Source organism: Cyprinodon tularosa, unplaced genomic scaffold, assembly GCF_016077235.1.
Source record: "Cyprinodon tularosa strain WSP-4 unplaced genomic scaffold, ASM1607723v1 ctg51, whole genome shotgun sequence".
Taxonomy (NCBI): domain Eukaryota; kingdom Metazoa; phylum Chordata; class Actinopteri; order Cyprinodontiformes; family Cyprinodontidae; genus Cyprinodon; species Cyprinodon tularosa.
Genome location: NW_024039241.1, coordinates 818,271 through 842,017, shown reverse-complemented (window position 1 = coordinate 842,017; position 23,747 = coordinate 818,271). Strand labels below are relative to the sequence as shown.

At 38.4% G+C, this 23,747-nt stretch overlaps 1 protein-coding gene across 1 annotated transcript; it reads left to right on the top strand.

Annotated features, from left to right (window-relative positions):
• Nucleotides 1–678: 678 nt before the first annotated feature.
• Nucleotides 679–19,505, top strand: jam3a (junctional adhesion molecule 3a). The gene is made up of 9 exons (XM_038303277.1): nt 679–900; nt 12,325–12,396; nt 12,518–12,631; nt 12,805–12,957; nt 14,786–14,988; nt 16,370–16,469; nt 18,000–18,126; nt 18,229–18,280; nt 18,410–19,505. The coding sequence occupies exons 1-9, from the start codon at nt 837–839 to the stop codon at nt 18,443–18,445; spliced, it is 921 nt and encodes a 306-aa protein (XP_038159205.1). The 5' UTR covers nt 679–836; the 3' UTR covers nt 18,446–19,505.
• The last annotated feature ends 4,242 nt before the right edge of the window (nt 19,506–23,747 follow it).

Here is a 23,747-nt window from a genome sequence, read left to right as displayed (position 1 = left end):
GTCACTGCCGGAAGATGTCAGGTGTAACCATATTTGGGCAAAAATGGCCATTCCAGGACCCAGTGATTGCGACGAAAATGACCCATTTATTATTCCATGCTGTGCTGACTTTTCATTTAAAGTGGAGAGGGTGGGTTTTTCAAAAAAAAAAAAAATCCTCCACAATACCTTTATTAAAATAAACTATGTGCTCTTGTGCTGTTTCTTGTGTGTGTCTGTTATTCTTTTGTTCTGTGCCCCTGTGAAGTAGCCACTACGGAAGAGGATTAGGGCCACTGGAAAAAAAAAAATTTAACGGATTTTTAGAATTCTGACTGTATTCTGTCAATAAAAAAGTCAGAATTCTTAGATAAAAGTCAGAATTCTGAGATTAAAGTCAGAATTCTTAGAAAAAAGTCAGAATTCTGAAAAAAAAAGTCAGAATTCTGAGATTAAAGTCAGAATTCTGACTTTTTTCCCAATTTAAACTGAAATGAAATTTAAAAATCAGTTAACTTTTTTTTTCAGTGGCCCTAATCCTCTTCCGTAAGCCACAACAAAAGCATAGAAATTTTATTTTATTTGTATTTTTATTTTATTCTAAATAACCACTAGAGGGTGCGGGTCGCCTCTTTCCCACGCCAGCATACGTTCAGTGTGCTCTGTGTGTGTGAAAAATCGGAGCTTCTGTTTGACTCCGCCCACCGCCTGTCAGACAACGCTCAGGGCGTCAATTCACACACATTCAAGGTCCACGCTTGTAGCCATGGAAACCTGTCGATGGCAGCATCCAGCAGTCTGCTCGGACAGACAGCCTCAGAGGTGCTGAGTGTGAGCAGCTGTACGGCGTCCCCTAAATGAAACGCTGCAAGATGGCGATGGCGAGGCTGTTGGCTTGCTTTGTTCTGTGCTCCAGCCTAGGTGAGTTGTTCGTCCTTCCCGGTGAGCTCTGCAGGCAGGCGGGATGGAAACAGAGCGAGGATGGAGCTCTCTGTCCGTTAACCGGGACGTTAGCTTGATGTGAGCAGGCTGGGGAACGCCACGAAACGCTCGGATGATCCGCCTATTGAAGCAGTTATTATTTCATGGTTGTTATAAAGATATATATATATAAAATATTTAACATTCTTAAATATAGGGTACAATTTGGATTAAAGAGCATGGAAGAAAAATTATTAAAGCGACCGTTAATGATACAGCAATGATAAAGAGCGAAAAAAAAACTGCATCATTTTACTGTAGGAGGAAGCATCATCTGTGTTTGCCTTTCTTAAGCAGATGTCTCTGAGGATTTTTTTTGTGTGTTTTTCCCAGAAAAAGAACAAATGTTTGGTTAGAAGCAGTGGGACAGGGTGACCTGTGGGTATTTGAATTCCCAGGCCTGCAAGAGCAAACAGAAATCTGCTGTATGCAATTAGAGTTTCCCATATAATGCACTCCGAGTAGATTATTATAATTACAAAAGTTGTTATTATGATTATATGGATATTATTATAGTGAATTAGAATATTATACTTGGCTTGAAACAATTTGATGTGTTTATTTTGGTTTCCTTTTCAATGATCAAGAGTTTTTGCATGTCTAAGTTGGCAAGAGATTAGATTTTGATCCAGTTGTATTAATTATGGTCATAAACAGTGACTGTTAACACCTTAACGAGTGCAGCTTTGTTATATTTTATGTCTATGTAAAAACTGAATCCAATATCTGTTTTAATACTTCCAAGCTAAAGAAAATACACAATCCAGTCAATGCATGCATCAAACTTAAAGAAAAAAGGAAATGTCCCCGAAAAAAAGTCTAGAGTGTGCATCTGTAATTATAACAGTTCTTGTAAAAACCGACCACTGTGTTTATCAAAGGGGAGCTGCATAAAGGAATAAAACAAAAAACCTGTTAAAAGTTAATTGCTTGATATATAAAGTGAACCACAGGGCCATTTGCAGCTTTATAAACCTCAGATCCAGCAGATCGAAATAATAGTTTAAATCATCAGTAAAATAAAACAGTAATACTAAAAATGTAAATTGGTTGGTGGGATCTTTCAGTTGCTGTTTATGTTCCAGGGCATATCATAGTTTATTTATCATATATTTGTTTTGCATTATGTCTTTAATACAGGGGTCAGGACCAGTTCTATAGGGGCGCTTGGCCCATCTAGAACCCCCCCATGTTTAAGAAGGATATCGGATTATGTTTTTTTTTTTTTTTTTTGTAGTATTGAATATGAGTCAATGTTTTTCCCTGAATTCATTAATGTACACCAATGTTAGAGCTGGAATGACCTCTGATCCATGTTGGGAGGTAGAGCTGGAAGCAGCAAGACAAGAAATGAACATTCATGCTTTTAAATTGAAGTAGATTACAGTCAAACCTCCAAATTCTACATGCTGAATAATGAATAAAGAGAAAATCAAGCATTGTTAAATTCATCCTTGAGGCACAGCTGGAGCTCATAAAGCATAATTGTTTTGGTTAAATGAAGCCTGAAAGATGCTCCTACTTTTCTGTTCCAATTTTAATGAAGAGGATGTAGGTGCATTTCTTTACCTACTTTAAACAGTATCCTTCCTTGCTGATTTTTTTCTTCTTTTATATTGCCTTTTAATATTAAAATTTCAATGTATCAGTTGAGGCAAGTAGAAAAATACCTTTAGAATAATTTGTTTTATGTATCTATCTTTTATTAGAAATATGTTTTATTTTTCATTCTTGTCCTTTTTTAAAATCTAAAATCTAATGTGCTGCTCTTCCATTAATCCAGACAAGGCAATCAGACCCACCATAATGTTAAACTATGCTACAACAACAGAAAAAAAAGGAGAAGCAAATTTTACTTTACATGAACCTCAGATTCTATGTATTGTTTGTCTAAATTTAAACTAGTTTTATGTTTTTAATTAAATTGAAGAAATTTAAACTGTTTTTTAAATTTTATTTATAGAGCCTAGACTCCATGAAATCAATACAACTGAGTTTCTTCACAGTTAAATTTCTCATATCCTCTGTTTGTTTCATATCAAAACTTTATTTGTTCTTTGCATCTTCTCCAAACTGTGTATGTAGATGCAGAGGTACAGAAAACTGCAGCTGCATTTTTTTGCTTTAAGCTCTCCCACATAAGTTTTCTTCAGCCCATGTCATACTTGTCGTTTCCCATGATTTAAGAAGACCAAGGTAAGGGTAAAGCACAGTTCATCTGCCCCTATCATACGCATCCCTGTAGTACTAAATAACAGGTTGACTGTCTCTGTGTAATCTACTGGAAGGAATTTTACAGTCGGTCCAGTATGCTGTGAATCCCAGTGGTCCTGGCTCTGTCCTCAGCCTTCAGCATATTTTCAGCGACAGCACTGGAATGCCTGGGAATAGGCTTTTTATAGAGGCACAGGATCAACAACTTTGTAGCAAAGGATGGGGACGGCTGGTTGTTTTCATACGCTGCATGTAAGAGGATTGCAGAATTCTGCTATTTAAAACAGGGGATGCCTTCCGAAAAGGCTACAGAACCCATTTCGTTTGCGCCTCACAATAAGAGGGGGATTAAATCAGGCTGCATTTGCTTTTTGGCGAATGCTGAGATTATTTCCATAAACCAGAAATGCTGTCTTCTCTTTAGCCTAGATTGTGACATCAAGGGGACAAAGCACATTTGTTTAGATGCTTTTATTATAAGCATGCATAAATAATTAGCTGCACATTATAGTGTTAATTGAGTGCACTGTAGTCTTTCCCACGTCCTAAAAACCTAAAAAATTTAAATTTTATAGAAGTGGTTTATTTCTTTATTCATTGTGCCCCTAATGTAATCTGCAGCCACAGATCCATTCATTGTGTGATCTAACTGAGGATTGAGGACACTGTCTTTTTGTGTCTAATGGACTTGAGGGCAGTGACCTTTTGTTAAAGCACTTATCAAAACAGATGGTCATTTAAAAACTGTAGCATACCCTGTTTTCTGTTAACAGAATGACTTATTACTCACAGTTATGTCGCAACCTGTATGACTGGGAAAGCTTGTGTGTTTTTAAGCGCAAGGGGATCGAATTATATGTCCTCATACAGCCCCCCTACGAAGGTATTCGTGCCTCTTAAATATTTTGGATTTCTTGTTTTGCTGCAGTTCAGTGTTATAGTCCTCTTTTCCGCCCTCCAATCGTTTTTTTTCCCCCTCGGGATTACCCTGGTTTTATCTCCATCCACGTTCTCATCAACTTTGACCAACTTTTATGTCCCTGCTGACCATAAGCATCCTTACTGCGTGATTTTGACACCTTCGGTTGATTAATTTGATTTTGTGTTATGTATGTAGTCCTAAAAGTTCAGTTTTAATCTAATGAGTACTTTCTTCCTGTTTGCTATGACCTCCATATAGCTTTATGTAAACTTTAAATTAGCATTTTTAATTATTTTATTTCACCATTGGCTTTCTTCCATGAAGGTCAGATTTGTAAATTAACCAATGGTTTCTAAGCCATATGTGGCTCTGTATGCCCCTACTGTGCCCCTTGAGAGCACTAGCCAAAACTGATGAACTGATTGCTGTTTTAGGTCTAAAGGTAATTAAAGCTATAGCCTTAGCTGTTATTCTACGATTTTTTTCAGATTAAGTATTAAGAAAAAACTTTGCAAAAATGAATAAACAAATGGAACATGGAAGCATTCTTCCATGAAGTCGGAAACATCATGATTCTTCCTGTCTTTTAACATATATGTTCCATTAAACGAAAAGGTCTTCATTCTGTTGTTATTTGAGCATTTTTTAATGCAATTGTTACCAATGAAATACTTGTTAAAACGAAATCTTTTAAAGGATAAGGTGGACTTTGTTAGTCATGTCAAATTTGATTTATTAAAAGCAGGAACAAAAGGACAGTATGAGCTTTTAAAGGTGGCTGACCCCTGCTTTAAGCAGAGGAGCATGATTCGGTAGTTGTACCATTTTTTTTTTTCCATTTTGAGATCATGGATAAACACGGCACCAAGAAAGTATTCGCAGAGCTACAATTTGTCAATTTTTACTGATGTTGCAATCTCATCTTATATTGAGAAAAATGTATTTACTTTTAACACAATTCTACTCACACAACCCCAGTATGACATGTAAACTGTTTTTTGTTTGTTTGTTTAGTTATTCTTTTTTTAGATTTTTGCAAAACTATAGGAAAAAGAATCCTAGGAACTCACATTTCTATCAGTATTCCCAGCCTTTACTATGGAGCTAATAAATAAGCTGAGGTACATACTGTTTGCACTTATCGTCACATTTTTCTACAGTTTAAATGGAGTCCACCTGTGTGAAATTCAATTGATTGGATTTTATTTAGCTCATCCAGTGTTCCTTGGCCAGGATAGAGTATTTAGATAGGAAAGGCACAAACTTACCTATAAAAGCTCTCACAGTTGACATTAATTTCGAAGTGCAAACGTGAAGTCAAAGGAAGTGTCTGTAGACTTCAGAGACATGATTATACTAAGGCACAAATCTGGGGACAATTGGAGAACACATTCTGCTGCTTCAAAGGTCTAATGAGCACATTGGTCTTTACTAAGCATAAATGGAGGAAGTTTGGAAACATGACTCTGTCAAAGCTCCATTTTCCTATGTGGAAAGGAGAACCTTCCAGAAGGACAACCATCTCTGTAGCAACCTACCAACCAGGCCTGTGTGGCAGAATGGCTGAAAAAAATCCACTCCCTAATGAAAGACAAATCGCAGCCTGTCTGTGTCGTGGTTTTCCCCTTTGTGGACTTCTTTTTTAGTTTCTTTTTTAGTTTTCAGTTATTTAATTATAATTGAACTTTATTGATCCAACATTGGAGAAATTTACCTCGGCATTTACCTCGGCATCGGTCTCAAACTCAGAACCTTAGGATTTCAAGCTCTATGCCCTGACCACTAGGCCGCTACTCCCATATTTATGACATTCTATTTTGTTGGTCATTCGTTTCTTTTACGTTTTGTGTTATATTTGTGCAGTGTTGCATTTTTTTTTAGTTACTCTCTGTTGCCCCCTTGTGCCAGTCTCCTTTCCCCTCGCTCCCATCTAGTTCCTTCTATCCACACCTGCTCCCTATCAGCTGATTAGCCCATTCTTTGTTCTGTCCCCCATATATACTCCTCCCGTGCAATTGCTTATTGCTGTATTCTCGTCAGTGCATCACTCCTCATGTGTATTTCTCCCTGGAATATCCTGGTTTTGGTTTTCTTTTTTTTTATTGTTCCTGGATTTGCGCTTCTGTTGCCATTACTCATTAAATCTGCAAGACACTCGTCTCTGCCTCCTCATCTCTGCATTTGGGTCCCCAAATAACTTTCACCAAACCTGACAGTCGTTAACCACATTGACCCAAAAGATACTTAGACAGGGAGAAACAAAGTCCTGATGAGGTCTGATAAAACAAAAGCTCCTTTCACACTAACAGTAATATCCAGTAATTTACTGGGTCATTTATGAATAAAGCCAGAACTGATTTACTGGGTATAACTGAACCTGGTGCTCTCCAGGACTGCATAGTTCACAGAGCAAACATTCAAGGCATTGATCAGATTAGTCTGTGAAACACTACTAAGTTAAAGATGCAAGCTAGCTTATGTGTTCTCTATCATTCATTTAATGGTTTTATGCTTTGTGCATGTGTTTTAAAAGAGGTTGGTATTTGAGGTACCGTATTTTCACGACTATAAGGCGCACTTAAACGTCTTTTTTTCCCCTCAAAATGTGCGGTGCGCCCTATGGTGCGGTGCGCCCTATGTGTGTTGTAACTGCGACTTTTGAGACCACCTCATTGAGGAGATGATGAAAGAGTGGCTGAATGTAAGGAGACCAGGTGTTTTTTTTCCACTCATCACCATTAATCTGTGACTCCATGCGTGCCCATCTCACAGCTGATGTGAAAAACATGGGGAAACAAATTAACGCTGTGTTCGCTGTTCAACCGCTCGACATCGATGTGAACCGGACCCAGCAGGTGCAGCAGAAGCAGCGAGTTTACATGCAAAGTCAATGGTTGACGCGCGTATAGGCGCAGCAAAAGGTCCTGCAGCGCGTTTTGGTGCAGCACGTCGGGAGCGTTTAAGCATCTGATGCACCGCCAACGCGCTGCTGCTGCTCAGATGGAAAAATTTAAGTTTTGCTGCTGGACGCGCCGCATCAACCAATCAGAGAAGCTGATCTGGGAGCTGGCAGCGAGACAGACAGCGCTCTGATGACATATGATATTAACGCAAATGAAAAGGCTGGGTGAACGCTGTGCTCGCCGTTATCCCGGGGGTCTGACAAAGGAACTTCCACCGCTCGACATCGGTTTGAAGCGGCCGTTTACAGTAAGGCTGCGAGCGGCGTGGGAGCGATGGATGACAGACTGAGACCACAGTTTCAGGATAAATGGAAGCCAGCGCCGGGCAAGTTACGCCACCGTTTGCGGATGGATTGTAGATGGACTGTGTCTGCTGGCTCTGTTGTTCAAGCTTTCGCAAAAGCCGGCATTATTTCTGAGGAGCTGCGCTGCACGGAAAGTGACTCTGACAGCGAAGAAGGGGAAACTGGCATGTCTGATTTAGCGCAGCTGTTTTATTCAGAGGAATGCTGAGGATAACAGAGGATGATGACTTTGATGGGTTTGATTAATACTTTGTAATAAATACATGAATAAAGCACAATCATACTCAGGTTTGCTCCCGCTCTATTTTTCTCCCTGAAAGCTTAATTCAATGGCAGCCTCTGAGCGCGTCTCCTCCGCTTCACCGCGGTGGCTGGCAGGTGTTTTTTCATCTAAATAATCTAAATCTTGCAGCTATATTTGCTGTGATCAGTGGGAATAAAGTAGTTTTAATATGTTTTTAAGTGAGAAAGTCCACCTGAAAACTTCATAATTGCAGTCAGTTCATCCAGATTATCTATTTCTGTCGGAGGCGCTCAGACCCCCACATACCAGCGGTGCGCTGACAGCAGAAATCTCTTCATCAGCAGCCTGTAGGCTGGGCAGCCTGGGGTTCACCGCGGCTGCTGGCAGGTGTTTTTCATCTAAATAATTTTAGCTGCAGGCACCAGGATACCGGTAATAAAAGCGAACATATTCCGTCAGCAGGTTTCAGGATTTTAAGTTAATTTAGGAGTGATCACAGCGCTGTGTCATCTGTCTCACGGCCAGCTGCCAGGTTTGATTAATACTTTGTAATAAATACATGAATAAAGCACAGTCATACTCAGTTTTGCCCCCGCTGTATTTTTAAATACGCAGTAGAGGTATTTAAAGGTAGTAGAGGACTTGTACCTGTATATAAAAAACGCGCCCTATAGTCCGGTGCGCCTTATGTGTGTGTTAAATACAGAAATGGGACACATAACTGAGAGTGCGCCTTTTAGTCCGGTGCGCCTTATGGTCGTGAAAATACGGTAGTTTTTATTAAGGTGGTCAGGTTTTACATCATGTCTAGACCGGAAAAGCTCTGCTCTGACAGGCCCTTCCTAAACCACCCACCCCACTACACCACTACAACTGCTGTCACACAGTTGACAGTTGTCACAAAAAGTAGCAGCTAAGCTTTGATAGTTCTCTCTTGATTAGCAGTTATCCACCATGCTAAACTAGATACACCAAAATGTGTTACTTCTTCTGAGATTGGTTTATTCCAATAATGTTATATCCTTTGCATTGCTACCACCTGCAGATGATATTAGGGCCATCTATTCCACGGTTGCTGGGTTAAGTGGCAAAAGAGTTGATCTGGTAGTTTCCTGGGATTAATTTGCATGTGTGAGAGGATTCTTGTTCAATGCGGGGATGTGTTCTGCATAAATTCCTGGGTCTTATATGTCAGAGGAGCAAAAGACTGAACCCTTTGCTTCAAATGCTAGACATCATGTTCGGAGGAAACCTGGAACTGCTCATCATAAGGCTAATACCATCCCCACAGGCAAGCATGATGCTGCTAGCATCATGCTATGGGCATGTTTTCAGTTGCATGAAGTGGCAGACTAGAGGACAAAATAAACATATCAATGTTCAGATGTTTACATCACACATTCAGGATCTTAAAGGAGTGGTTACAAAAACTATATGTGAAAGTCTGGAGTTGTCAAGCCATAGTCGTCTTCTACCTGGTTGAATATCTGAAGAGATCTGAAGCTTGCGGCACCCTATTTAAAACATGTTGCCAAAGGTGAATCCATGCAAATACTGTCTTAAATACTTTAACACTTTCCGGATTACTGTATGATAATTGGACAAACAGATGGAAAATGGGAATGTCTAAATGGGAAGAAAGTTCATGCAGTATGAATGATTTTGCTAAGGTCTACAATAGAACAAGCTGCTAGTTATTGGCTTTTTAGTTCCAAAATGTGTCCACTATAACTGCAGAGTCTGAAGCTGCAGAAGGAGCCGTATAATAGCTGTTAGAAGACAGTACAAAGATATGTGGGGGAAGCATTTGTTGATCGGAGCCTCCTCGAGTTTCACAGGACGTCCAGTCAAAGCTGCAGTAAAAATAGATCTTGATGCACAGAGTGGGAAAGTCAGCAGCAGAGACGGAAGCAGAGACCTGGGAGTCAAATCTCATCAGTGTCCTCGGCTGTGTTTATATGACCGGATACTTTAGCGGGACCTCGTGTTTCTTCATTTTCTGACTAAGCGTCACCCATCCCTGTTGTCATACCATGCAGCACATCTCAGGGTCACTCATCTGCTAACAAGGATGTGTTGAACAAATACCTCTGAGTGCACCATGCCTCTGGCAAACAGGCATGTCTTGTTGTATTCAGGAGCTGCTCGGATGATTATTATTGTCTTATTTCTGTCCTCATTTACAACCCCCCTCATTCTGCCCCCACTGCGAGCAGGAACGCATTCGTTACTCAGTGTGGGAGCTATTATTTGTTGGTCTCCCTAGCAATTACTGCATTTAAATGTGGCTTAGACATAAAAGGTTGAATGCAGGGTACCGGTAGCAAACAGAATACTGATCCATCTGTAGCACTGAACAAAGACACGCCGAATAACAGCTTTAAGATTTTATTTATTTGTTGTTGTACTGGTACCCGTTCATCCTTATCTATTTTTCAATTAAGCTGACATTTTCTTTCTGGCCCCGTTTTGATAGAACCTGTGAATTATGCCAATACAGTCTGACATTTAGAAAATAACACAAATGGCTTCGAGCAGTTAATTCAATCAGTGAACCTTAAATTTAGCTCATATCATGCATTTTGTCTGAACCAAAGTCAATCTAGATGGTTGATTATTACAATCTAAAAGGGAACAGATGTTTACAGAGGAAAATGTTTATTGAAAATATTGTTTCACATGTGATTGTAAAACCTAAAGAAAAATAAAAACTGTTGAGGTTAATACAAAAATAGGTAGTTTTAAATCTGACATAAAAAAAAAAAAAAAAAAATAAATTAAAGTATCTAACATTAACCTAAGGTATAGAAAAGAATTGGGTCTCTCAGGTTTTCATTTATTTTGTCTGTTTTTTTTATCTTAACTCAAACATTATACAATCAAATGTGTAAAATCTGTTGAGCCAATTGTCCATCAATTCCTAATTGTCTCCAAGGACATTTTTGTCATCCACACATTTGTGGGTAGTAAGAAATTATAAAAAGAATGACATTTTAAGAAACTTGTAATAAGCTGTAAATAAAATTTTGACAGTTTACCTTTATTTGTATCAGATAAACATATTACTGTACCTGTGCAAACTTCAATCTTAAAAATCCAAGCATCCATTTTCTTTACTCGCTTAATCCCAAGTGGGGTCGCGAGGAGTGCTGGTGCCTATCTCCAGCTGTCAATGGGCGAGAGGTGGGGTACACCCTGGACAGGTTGCCAGTCCATCGCAGGGCAACACAGAGACACAGGAAAAGCAACCATTCATGCACACACTCCCACCTAAGGACAATTTAGAGAAGCCAATTAACCTAACAGTCGTGTTTTTGGACTGTGGCAGTAAGCCGGAGTACCCGGAGAGAAGCCACGCATGCTCAGGGAGAACATGCAAGCTCCATGCAGAAAGACCCTGGGCCGGGAATCAAACCCAGAGCCTTCTTGTTGCAAGGCAGCAGTGCTACCCACTTATTAAAGATGCACTGATCTGAATATAATGCAGATTTCCAACCCACAAGTGTGGGGCTGAGTGGCTTCTCCATTTTTTTTTTGACTGAAAAGCTAAATTATCTTAAGCATCTTAGTTTGGTAATCAGGGCAGTCTAAAACTGTTTGCATGTGTTCCCTATTAAGAACTTAGATCCTTATATTTACTCTATCTGACAACATTTCTAAATCCAGCGTCATCAATGGAAGGTGGAGGTTGAAAATGGTAAAGAATAAGAGTTCAGCCTTCCTGTTATCTGAATTCCTGACAGGTTCTCTTGTAACCTGAATGAACCTGACATTAAGAAAAAAAAACTTCTAACCTCTCCATGCTTCCTCTGTATTCATTTTCAAACCCCTGGCTGAAACTGAAAATATTGAGATCTTAGTCTTCACTCAGTTATCACATCCTCACCCAAGGATTAAGGGTTAGTTTCTAGTCACTCAGTATGGTGACCCACTGTGTGGAAAAAGAAGAAGTATTTTTTCCTTTTTGATTTTTTGTTCAGGGCTGATTTAACTTAAGGATGGAGAATGGCATTTCCCAGCCCATTTCTCAGTGCCTCTTAGCTTATAAATAAATAAAACTAAAAGAATGCTATATACCTTAGTTTTCCTACTCGGGGTGAACTGCAAACACAAAGTACAAAGCTTGCAGTCTCCTCCTAAAATGTGTCTTGCATCACAAAAAGGCTATTATTATGCTTTTGCATTCCTCTGAATCTGTAAGCACATAACCTGTGATAAAACTTCACAATGTGTGTTTTTTTTATCCTGCTGGAGTTTAAACAGAAGCTTTTTAACATTCAGATAACTGTCATAACATTTGTACCAAGTTTATGAAAAACGTTGATCATTTAGGTTTCATGTAGCACAGCTCTTCCAGGTTCAATAATTATTTTACTATCTGTCAGGGAGTATCAAGTTAGTGGTAAAGTCAGAATATGTCAGTTTCTCTGTGTGGTCCACGTGTTCATTAAGTTGTAGAACTCCAGTGTTTTGGCCCGAGGCATTAGACTCCTTAAATATATAAATAGGATATAATTAATGAGACGTTTTCATACTGAATCAGATCCCAAGGCTCTCTCACGCTCTCCTTTTTTATCTGTCTAATCGACTGGTTATCCGACAACGTGCCTGATTATTAATGTCTACTGATAAAAATGCTTTGTCTTTCCTCTGAGGGTAACTCAGGATTTAGTATGTTCGTTGATTTTCTTTATTTCTGGTGTTTTTTCTTCCCAGTACACATTCCATCGTCGTTTGGAGTAATCCTCCGAACCACAGACAAGATTGTTTGGGCAAATGAGTTTGAGCGTAAGTTGCAGAAGAACAAGTCCAACCTTTTTATCAAGGTTACCTTTTGTTTTCCTGTTCTAAACCCTCTTTCCCTCTCTTTTGATCTCTTCTTGTCTCTTTTGTGCTGCTGTCTCCACAGCCATTGAACTGACCTGTTTGATAGAGTCCATTTCGACAAACAACCCCAGGATAGAGTGGAAGAAGATCAAAAACGGGGTTCCCAGCTATGTTTACTTTCAGAACAAGATATCAGGTAAAGCTCTTGGACAGTCCCAGCGTTCCACAGCGTTTCAAAGCATCGCCTCAGAGCTCCAAGCTGAGCCAAATGAATGAATGGATCCTTTAAGGAGCTCTGTTTTCGAAGCGTGAAGTCACACTGTGTATTTGAATGAGGAACTGTAAAGACTTTTCTTCTCTCACTAAAAGGGGACCTGGAGAACAGAGCTCAGCTCAGAGAGCCAGCCAACATTCTGATCTTCAACACCTCTCGAGCAGACACCGCAGAGTACCGCTGCGAAGTGGCCGCCATCGAAGATCAAAGAGACTTTGATGAGATACTCATTAGTCTCGCAGTTAGAGGTATGGGGAGCAAACTTACTCCAGAGCAGCTGAAGTGTTCTATGCACGTCAACTAGTTCCGTCTAAGATGAGTTTTAACAGCAAAACAGCAAAGTGAGGTTGTAGAATCCATTTTTGTTTTTCATGTGTGCCCTTTAACATCCAGCGTTGGATCAGAGGATCAATGTCACTTTGTCCCTAAAATATGAAGCTTAGTCAGGCAAAGTTTGCCAGGGAACCATTTTTGACATTGGGGATTGCTCTCAGTATGAGCTGATGAACAGCTTTGCAGAACTACCAAATGTTTTCTGATTTGGTTTAGGTTAATAGACTTGATTAGAGGCAAACTGAACAACATATCCCTCTAAAGTACTTAGCAACATACAGATGCTAAGTGCAGTTTATAGAGTTAGTTCAGCCGTTTTGAGTTTCTTCCATAAAAATAAACACTTCTATCAATAACGAACCCTTTGGGTGTTATATAAGGGCTTACTGAACTACTGCTTAGCCTCATCACAGTCACTGCAAAACTTTGTATTCCTTAACAGTAGCATTTTCTGACCTAGGCTGGCAATTCTAAGCTTATATTTAGACTCAAAATCCCCTTGAGTACACTAGACTTGGACAGGGACAACCAAAAGAATGAGCGTCAGCAGTCTTTGCTACTCTTGGTATACACAAACCGAAGACTGTGCATGTATCCAGACATACATCGACTCAGCAGCTCGTTGCATTAGATGTATTCAGTCAATTAAGCCACCAACCACCACAACCATTTAATGATATGAGTACATATCGTTGCAGTTTAATTCATTTTCTATACTATTATATTAAAACCCAAATAGAAAGTAAACAATAAAAAAGTGACTGGAATAATTTTTTTTAAGCTTAAAGGTATAGAGGACGATCTTTTATTTCCAGGTGGATCATCTAAATAAGTGGTCCTAATTGTCAATCATTCTGGTGATATATTTATGTAAGCTTTACTTAACCCTTTAGCTATCTTTTTCTGCACATGTGCACTTTCAGGCATATATCTGTGGATAGCTACAGTCTCAGATAGTCATTAGAGCTCACCTTTCTCACCGCTTTTCTTTGAAAATGGCCAAGGGTCGTAAGAGACAAAGTGTCTATGAAGTGTATGAGAAGAAAAGAAAGGCCTCAGAAGAGGCAGATATATCCCAGAATGCTTTGCACAGAGGATTCTCCTCGCAAAGCATCATGGGATTTGCTGTCACAGCTGCCCGCTGTGCTACCAGACAGTGGCAAGTAATAGCCGAGATGGCGATGGCACCGCGCTGTGCAGGAGGAATTACTTGACCAACGGGGCAAAAAGCAGTGATCATCTGTCTGAAACTGGTCAGTTTGCTTTAAAGTCCACTATATAGTCCCCGCTGAATGTGGACTCAGGAAGCTTGTATGTGCTATGAGAACAGCACACTTTATGGTCTTGCACACGCATTTTTTTTTTTAAGTGGAGAGAGGGCGGGTATTTTTAAAAAAATCCTTTACAATACTTTTAAATGTCTTTACATTCTGGAATGTACAGAAAGAGATTGCCATTTTCCTACACCGATAGCTCCTCTAAACGCTTGTAACTGTTTTAGTCACAACCCTCCATGCAGCATTGTTTCTTTCACATATATGATTTACAGTGTTTTAATAATAGTTTGTTGTTTTAATGTGTGCATATTCTTAAAGAGAAATTAGAATCATAGAGCTTCACAAAAATCTGAGATTTGCAACAAAAAAGACAAACGAAAAAGAATCCTCATTTTAACCATGGGATGAAGTAAATGCAACAATGTCCAACATTGTTGTAGTGATGGTAGTTTCTGCTTGTGTGCAGTGAAACCTGTGGTACCACGGTGCAGTGTACCAGAGTCGGTCACAGTGGGAACATCCACAGAGCTGCGATGTCTGGAAAACGAAGGTTTTCCTGCTTCTCAGTACCGCTGGTTCCACAACAACGAGGAGCTTCCTCAGGATCCGAAAACCAGCCAGAGATTCCTCAACTTCTCCTACATCATCAACCCTGACACTGGAAGCCTGGTAAAAACAAACTAAAACATTGAAAAGCCTTTTAATACCACATTTCATTTAATATCATGAAAACATTTTATCAGAAATATAGGGGTTTTTTTTTGGTTTTTTTTGGCATATTACCTGAAACAAGCTTCTTTTTTAAATCTATTTAGCTGAAATCCTTACCCCTAAACATAGTATGTCACAGCTTATGTAACATAAAAAGCTTAATCTGAAACAAACCTTTAACCAATTAATGACTAATTGCAAGAATAATCCCTCTGTGCAAAGATATCCAGCAAGGAGGCTTAATCAGACAGAGACATATGAAAGGAGGATAATGTTCCACTCAAAGCAAATCTGCTATGTTTATTATTTACCAAAAAAAAAAAAACTCTGACCAGATAAGAATAACATCTGTTAGATTTTAGATCTCTAAAAACAATGTAGTTGTTGTGGATGTAATAATTTTGGATATTTATAATGAACCTTTCTTTCATGCAACTTTCTTTACGGAAACAATTTCAATCTCTCAATTGTTGTTGTGCTGGTGTTAGAAACTAAGTCATCTTCCGAGTTACAGGGCAAATAGCAGGTAGAGGAATAAATCTGGTTAAAGCTTCAGTAGAATAGTCCTTAATAATGTGTTTTTTCTGTATCTAGATAACTGAGTCATTGAATTTAAAAATAAACAGGAAAGTGATTAAATCATCCATTACAGACACTTTGGGAATGTTTGGACGCTCAGTGAAGATCATGTCCACAATATGTCCCTGTTTGTGTTTGCTCATTGAAATGTCAAGTTAAACAAACATTTCTAAGATTATCACATATTTCTATTACACTTCTGTCTTCAGGATTGTCAATGTGAGTGTTGAGTCCTCCCATAATAATAAAAAACCAAACATATCTATATATCTTTGTTTGTCATTTTAACTTTGTAGTTTTCAGTCAAAATTTTCTGTGCATTTAACATTAAACACGGCGCTGTGCTCTAACCACGTGTCATGCTTCTCTGGATACTCTTAAGTATTCAGATTATCTGTGACCAATGGTATGATGATAATGTCAGTATGCAATATCAATATATATGACATTTCTGATATTTCAGTATACATTACAGTATACAGTATGATTACAGCATTTGTCAACGTTATATCTGTTTTGCTTTTTGAAGCAAATACTTGTTAACTGTTTTATGGGAGGAGTTTAATAAACACGGCAGAATAATTCTCATAGGTTTGTAGAGGCATCTTCCTGATGCTCTCATTTATTTTATATTCATATCTAAATTATATTATATATTGACTGAAATAAAGAAATGTCTCATGGTAGATGTTTTAGCCATATAATCTAGCCCTACTGTGTTCCAGTGGACTGAAGATTTTTTTTTTTATTATCTCCCCAGAAATTTCGACGTGTGAGAAAAGAGGATGCAGGCGAGTACTACTGCCAGGCAAAGAATGATGCTGGTTATGCACAGTGCCCTCCAAAAACAATGGAAGTCTGTGAGTTGTACCTTTAAATTACTACCTTTAAATTATTACCTCCGCCGAGGAGGTTATGTTTTTAGTCAAGTTGGTGTGTGTGTCGATCTGTGTACAGCATTAATTGAAAAGTTATGTATGGATTTAAATCGAAATTTTTTCACAAAGGTGCACCTCAGTCCGAGGAACAATTCTTTCAAATTTGGTAATGATCCAATTCATGTGCAAGTTTTAGCTATGAGGTCTGTGCTCTCTGAGTGCTTTTCTACTCATTTATGGTATTTGAACTCCAGAATTCTGTTGAGGTTTAACAGAAGGAGAGAGTTAAAGCTTTATTTTATTTTGAAGAATTTCTCCTCAGCTCATCTACAAAGAAAAACGCTAAAAAGAATCACCAAAAGAACTAAGAATAAAAACTTTATGTCTATGGGCTTTTTCTTCAAATATTCAAAATAAGGAGTACGAACCTGCTTGGGCAAGATGTTTTTGGTGTAATAATTGGGTATGTTGCTGGTTTATTCAGCTGTATTAACAGATTGCATGTTCTTCTAGCAGTTTGAGAGGGATCTTGATAGAAAGATGAGGTTCTAAGCCATGTAGTTTGAGGTAATAATAATGATAATTATTTGAATAATGATAATGCTAAATATTTATAGTGCACTTTATATAGTTAGTTTATATAGGTAGGTTTCATAGCGCTACAAAGAAACATTAAAAGTAAAAAAGTTAAGTTAAATATAAAATGATAAAATATCATAGAATATAGGAAGACTGCCTTTGTCTGTTGGTCACAGTAATGATGTGATCTAAGTCTGACGGGGATATCAATAGGTTTTGGGCTCTACAGTAAGAGCAACTTTTAGTTTAATTAGCAGGAAATCAGGTCACACCTATCTTGTCCTAATGCTTGTGTGGTATTATATCTTGAGTCACAGTGATTAGAGATGCACAGATCAGTTCTGAGGTTAATTTTGAATCTCAGGATTTAGAAGCTACTGTCTGCTCTATGCAAGACTGTTTTAGCTAATTAGAACCTTTCTTTGAGAGTCATTATTTCAGAGACTTCCATAAAGTCTGCCTACGTTTCTGGTACTAACATTTTTTTATAATAAGGTATAAACTCAAAAGAATCAAACAGAGCAACTTTCCTGAAGTATAATGTGCCTTCCTGTTGTCTACTGAATATCTCAGTCTCTCTCCCAGGCCCAGCAGTGAATGAACTGCTAACAATTGTTCACATATTGTAGTGTCTTACATCTCTGTGATTTCTCTGACCTATTTTCTAATCGCTGATTTTGAAAAAAGCTAGCTTTCACTCTTCTTCCCTCAGTAACAGTAATCACACTGAAAAGTGTTTCTTTCCGTAGGAGCTGTTAATTTTTCAAAGTGCGCTTTGAAAGCCCATAAAAGAAAATACTATATTTTAGTTACTGACTTATCATCAAGGCTAAATAGGAGGCAAAGCATCTGCATTTAATTCCTCGGTGTTTGCAAACAGATCTTGAATACTGACTTTATGGGATCCCTCACTACTCCTCTGTCTTGTTGCAGGTGACATCGATGTCCTTGGAATTTTCCTCCAGTCTTGCGGTGGACTAATGGCAGTTGTCACTTTGATTTTTGTTATTTATGTGATGAAACGTTTGTGCTGTTACAAAAGTGTTTACAATGGAAACAAGTGAGTATACAGTTTAGCTCTAAAATCTATAAAGTCCACTAAGGGAGTTTCATTTTTATTTAATTGTGTTTTCCTGTTTTTCCTTTTCTTTTTTTTTTTTAGTTACAATACTCCAGCACAGGCTCCTGCTGTTGATTATGCTGATGCAGATGAGGTAGATGAAATCCAGAAATTACAAACAGCATATAATTATAATTGAATCCTTTTTTAATATGTAATCACTAAGCTGGTTGTGATCTTTTAATGATTTTTTTTTCCCGTTTTACCTTTTTTTTTTTTACAGGGTCATTTCCGCCACAAGTCTTCATTCATCATTTGACAGAAGTCATGGGGAGAAGCTGGTGGATGAAACAGAAAGCTCTTAAGGTTACCTAGCAACAATGATGCTCAAGCTAATGACATCTAAGGTGTAACATGGCACATTACTCTCAGATGCACATCAACTCAACCGACTTGCCAAAGTACTCATCAAATTTGTGGCACCAAATATTTTTACAGCACATTTCTTTTTTATCTTGTTTCGTTAAACAACTGTTTTTTTTTTTCGTGTTCGAGTTTCTTTACCAACATGTTTGTTTGTACAACAAAAGCATTTAAAAGCTGTGAAATTTAATATTTGATATTTGGCCCTCAGTGATATTGCAAGTTACTGTAAGCTACATCCCTCTCCTTTTCTTTTAAATGGTCCTTTTTTATATAGTCCTTCAATTTTTTACGGAGCGAACTTGTATTTGAAAACTTTTACATTAGATCAATAAAACATGTCCTTAATAGTTTCACTTACAGATGAATATTGTATATATACTGTAGATAGACAGGAAAAAAGTAGCAGACTGTAAAAGGCTGATCAGATAGAACTCATAAGGCACACTTTATCAGCCCTTTTTTATATTATGTTCTTGAATATAGTAAATATGTGAGTGTACAGATAAAAACAATACATTTTAAAAGTGTATATCAAACTATGCTGAAAGTTAACATTTACCAAAAAAAAAGTGTTCAAATCATTTTTGGGGAGTGCTGTTTATAAGTGACCTTTTCGTGTAACAAGTTATTTTGTGATTATAGGACATATTGTCCAGTTGTGATTCAGTATTATTTGAACTTACATAAATACTCTTTTCATTTGAATGCACCACACTAGATAACTTATTGTAAATAGTAGAATAAATTGTTTGTTGCAAATAAATTTCACTGTATTCACTTAGTGTGTTTTGCAGTGTTGCGTCTGTCAGTAGCAACAGTTATCTCTATGCAGGCGTGTGTAAATGTTTATGTGTAACAACTCAGGAACTGTTGTAAAACGTCTGCTGTTTATTTGATATTCATGTTACACGTTATTTTGTTACTATTAAATACATTTCAACTGCACAAGCAAATGAGTGTCCTCTTGTGAATGATTTAGTAAATCTGGTAGTGGCAGTAATTTTTTAAAAGCGTAACGGTAGGAAGGGGTTCCATGGTGGAAATTATTTCTGAAAATATATTTTTTTTTTTATATCAAGGGAAAAAGCCAAATGAATAAGGAAATAAATTATGTGAACTAAAACGTTGACTGTTTTTTAAGAAAAAAAATTAGTTTGTTGCGAAACCAAAAAGAAAAATTACAATATGACTGTGAGAGGGGGAAAAATGATAACTAATAAGACTTATACCTACACAAACTTTATAGTCATTTTGTATACACTGAGAGTATACAAAACAATATTGATATGGTCAGCTTGATGCAGAGTCGGTGACATAATTTAGAGTTTTTTCAACAGTTAAGTAGCCTTATGGCAGTGGGGAAGAAGCTGTCTCGGAATCTGCTCGACCTCCATCGGATGCTGCAAAGCCTCTTCCCAGAAGGCAGCAGGGAGAACACTCCATGGTGATTGTGTGAGGGGTCAATGATAATGTTACCGGCTCGGGACGCAGCGCTGGAATGAAATGTCTTTTATGGAGGGAAGAGGATCTCTGCAGTTCTCACTACTCTTCTCACCTTCTTCCAGTCTTGGGCGCTGCAGCCCTCACACGATACAGTGAGACAGCTGGTCAGAATGAAGAACCACATACTACAGTATATCCAATGGCAGTGGATAATAATATTCCACTGCCATTGGATATCCACGCTTTTGTAAGGAAATTGAGTTCTTCTGTGTGAAACTAGATCAGATAATAGAGCTGTTCTACGTAGGCCTCAGATGTTTTGAATATTAGAGAACAAACAGCAGAAAGGTACAATCTCGGCAAGCCTGGGATAAAGTTCTGGAAAAGTTCAGAGGAAGATGCAAAAAAAGCAAAGCAGGTACTGCAGGTAGAATCTCTACAGGATAGATATCAGTGGAGTTCTCTGTAAATGTCGACTTAATTGAGGAGTTACCTAAAGATCCACACATCTTACCTAATTTAATATGGATGGTGCTATGCATGGCAATCCAGACGAAAACCTGTTAGAGGCGACAAAAGACACAAAGGTGCAACTTCCAACAGGATGACAAGTCTAAATATACAGTACAGGCAAAGCATCAATGGGGTGAAGTTTGGTATTTCTGGTAAATTTATTCTCATATGTTCAGTTAACGTTTTTTTTTTTTTTTTCTATAGGCAGGGAAAAGGTTTAGCTCATTTCATTCATTTTAACTGTATCTATTTATAATCTTTTTTTTTTTTAAATCTCAATTACAAGAACAAGCCCTTTACATTGAGCAAGTTACACAGACTGTTTTGAAAAGATTTGGTAAGAAACCTTGTTTCTTATTTTCAACCTTCTGTAAACTTCAACTTTAAACATTTCTCTTTCTGTGTGAAAAAAAATGTATGCATGACTAATTAGAGAGCTTTTCTATGACAAAACATGGTGACGTGAATATTATTGTTTTTAAATATGTGTAAGACATAATGATTCGAAAAACTTAAGTCATCAAAGTAAAACAGAATATTGAGAAAAACATGTGCTATCATAATTTTTCTATGATCATGCCTCAAACCTAATGGAAAAAAAACAAAATATAGTTTTTTTGTCTTTTTAAATAAGGCTGCTGTGTTTTAACTTAGAAACAACTTGTGATATTTCAGTTTAAAAGTTTTCCCACCGCAATTCGAGAGACAGCAAGCGCGATTTGTGGCACTGGCAGGTCGCTCTTGAACTTCCGGTGGCAGGTCGGACTGCCACGGCGTATTACTGGCAGCTGCCAGTAGTTGTGGCAGCTGCCACTAGGCTGCCACAACTACTGGCAGCTGCCACAACTACGGAGACTGGCTGCCAGACCGGTTTAAACCGTTTCGGGGGCTGCCGGCGCCGTTTTTCGGCAAAAAACTTAGTTAACGTGACTCTATAGGTGGATTTTTTTTTTTTTTTATTACGATCTTAGTTAACGTGACTCTATAGGTGGATTTTTTTTTTTTTTATTACGATCTTATTGTTTAATAAAATGTGTGAAGCCTTTCATAAAGTCCTAGAGGTAATTCGTCTGAAAATAAGTGGGAATTTACAGCTGTCACATCAGGGTGACAGTCTTCACTGACACCTGCCAGTAGTTGTGGCAGCTGCCACAACTACGGAGACTGGCTTCCAGCTGCCACAACTACGGAGACTGGCTTCCAGACCGGTTTAAACCGTTTCGGGGGCTGCCGGCGCCGTTTTTCGGCAAAAAACTTAGTTAACGTGACTCTATAGGTGGATTTTTTTTTTTTTTATTACGATCTTAGTTAACGTGACTCTATAGGTGGATTTTTTTTTTTTTTATTACGATCTTATTGTTTAATAAAATGTGTGAAGCCTTTCATAAAGTCCTAGAGGTAATTCGTCTGAAAATAAGTGGGAATTTACAGCTGTCACATCAGGGTGACAGTCTTCACTGACACCTGCCAGTAGTTGTGGCAGCTGCCACAACTACGGAGACTGGCTTCCAGCTGCCACAACTACGGAGACTGGCTTCCAGCTGCCACAACTACGGAGACTGGCTTCCAGCTGCCACAACTACGGAGACTGGCTTCCAGCTGCCACAACTACGGAGACTGGCTTCCAGCTGCCACAACTACGGAGACTGGCTTCCAGACCGGTTTAAACCGTTTCGGGGGCTGCCGGCGCCGTTTTTCGGCAAAAAACTTAGTTAACGTGACTCTATAGGTGGATTTTTTTTTTTTTTTATTACGATCTTATTGTTGAATAAAATGTGTCAAGCCTTTCATAAAGTCCTAGAGGTAATTCGTCTGAAAATAAGTGGGAATTGACAGCTGTCACATCAGGGTGACAGTCTTCACTGACACCTGCCAGTAGTTGTGGCAGCTGCCACAACTACGGAGACTGGCTACCAGCTGCCACAACTACGGAGACTGGCTTCCAGACCGGTTTAAACCGTTTCGGGGGCAGCCGGCGCCGTTTTTCAGCAAAAAACTTAGTTAACGTGACTCTATAGGTGGATTTTTTTTTTTAAATTACGATCTTATTGTTTAATAAAATGTGTCAAGCCTTTCATAAAGTCTTAGAGGTAATTCGTCTGAAAATAAGTGGAAATTGACAACTGTCACATCAGGGTGACAGTCTTCACTGACACCTGCCAGTAGTTGTGGCAGCTGCCACAACTACTGGCAGCTGCCACAACTACGGAGACTGGCTGCCAGACCGGTTTAAACCGTTTCGGGGGCTGCCGGCGCCGTTTTTCGGCAAAAAAAACTTAGTTAAGGTAACTCTAGGTGGATTTTTTTTTTAAATTACGATCTTATTGTTTAATAAACTGTGTGAACCTTTCATAAAGTCCTAGAGGTAATTCGTCTGAAAATAAGTGGAAATTGACAGCTGCCACTGGAACCTGACACTAGGTGTCCCTGGCCACTTGTCTGTGAAATACTCTTTTAAAACCATGATATTGCTTATTAATATGTGTAAAACCTTTAATGGTGTGGCTGCATTTACTTTGGAAGCCATAGCGTAAATAGTGCTATCTATGTATTTAATGTGCTGTAAGGAAAGAGGCATTCCACACACTGCTGATGTGTTACACAGAATAGTTAGTATGACATACATAGCCATACTGAAAGCACCTGGCCATGAGGGTGTCAGAGAACACTGGGAGTTGACATCGTTCCACATAATACTGGAGGGTGAAAATGAGGTTAGGTCGTAGTAATTGTAATTCTATGGTGATGATTAGTATGTGTCTCTCCTTAAATCTATCTAAAATCCAGATAGGCTGCAGCAATAAAGATATATGGTTACTTGTAAAAGTCTTTATTTACAGAAGTTATTCAAATCTTGCAAAAACTTTTAGTTTTTTTACATCCACAATGTACAAACATAACTTTTCATAATCCTCCTTCTTTTCAAAAACAAAAGTAAAATGCTCTGCTGGAGAATATTCATGATAGTCTTCATCCCATGTCTTGAGGGCCTCGAGAGCTTCTGCTTGTTCTAGCTTGTCCATATCCAGAACAACAGGAAGTGTTATTCTTCCACTAAATTTTTGTTCTCTGCACCAGTCAGCTGCAGCCTGACTATCGACAATGAACGGGCTTCCCTGCAGAAAATGATAGGAGATTAGTTACAGATTGGATCTAGATATTTACCTGAGAGAGCACCTGCTAACTAACCAAGAAATTAATGAGAACGTGTGGCAGCATAATTGTCAAAAAAGCAGTTT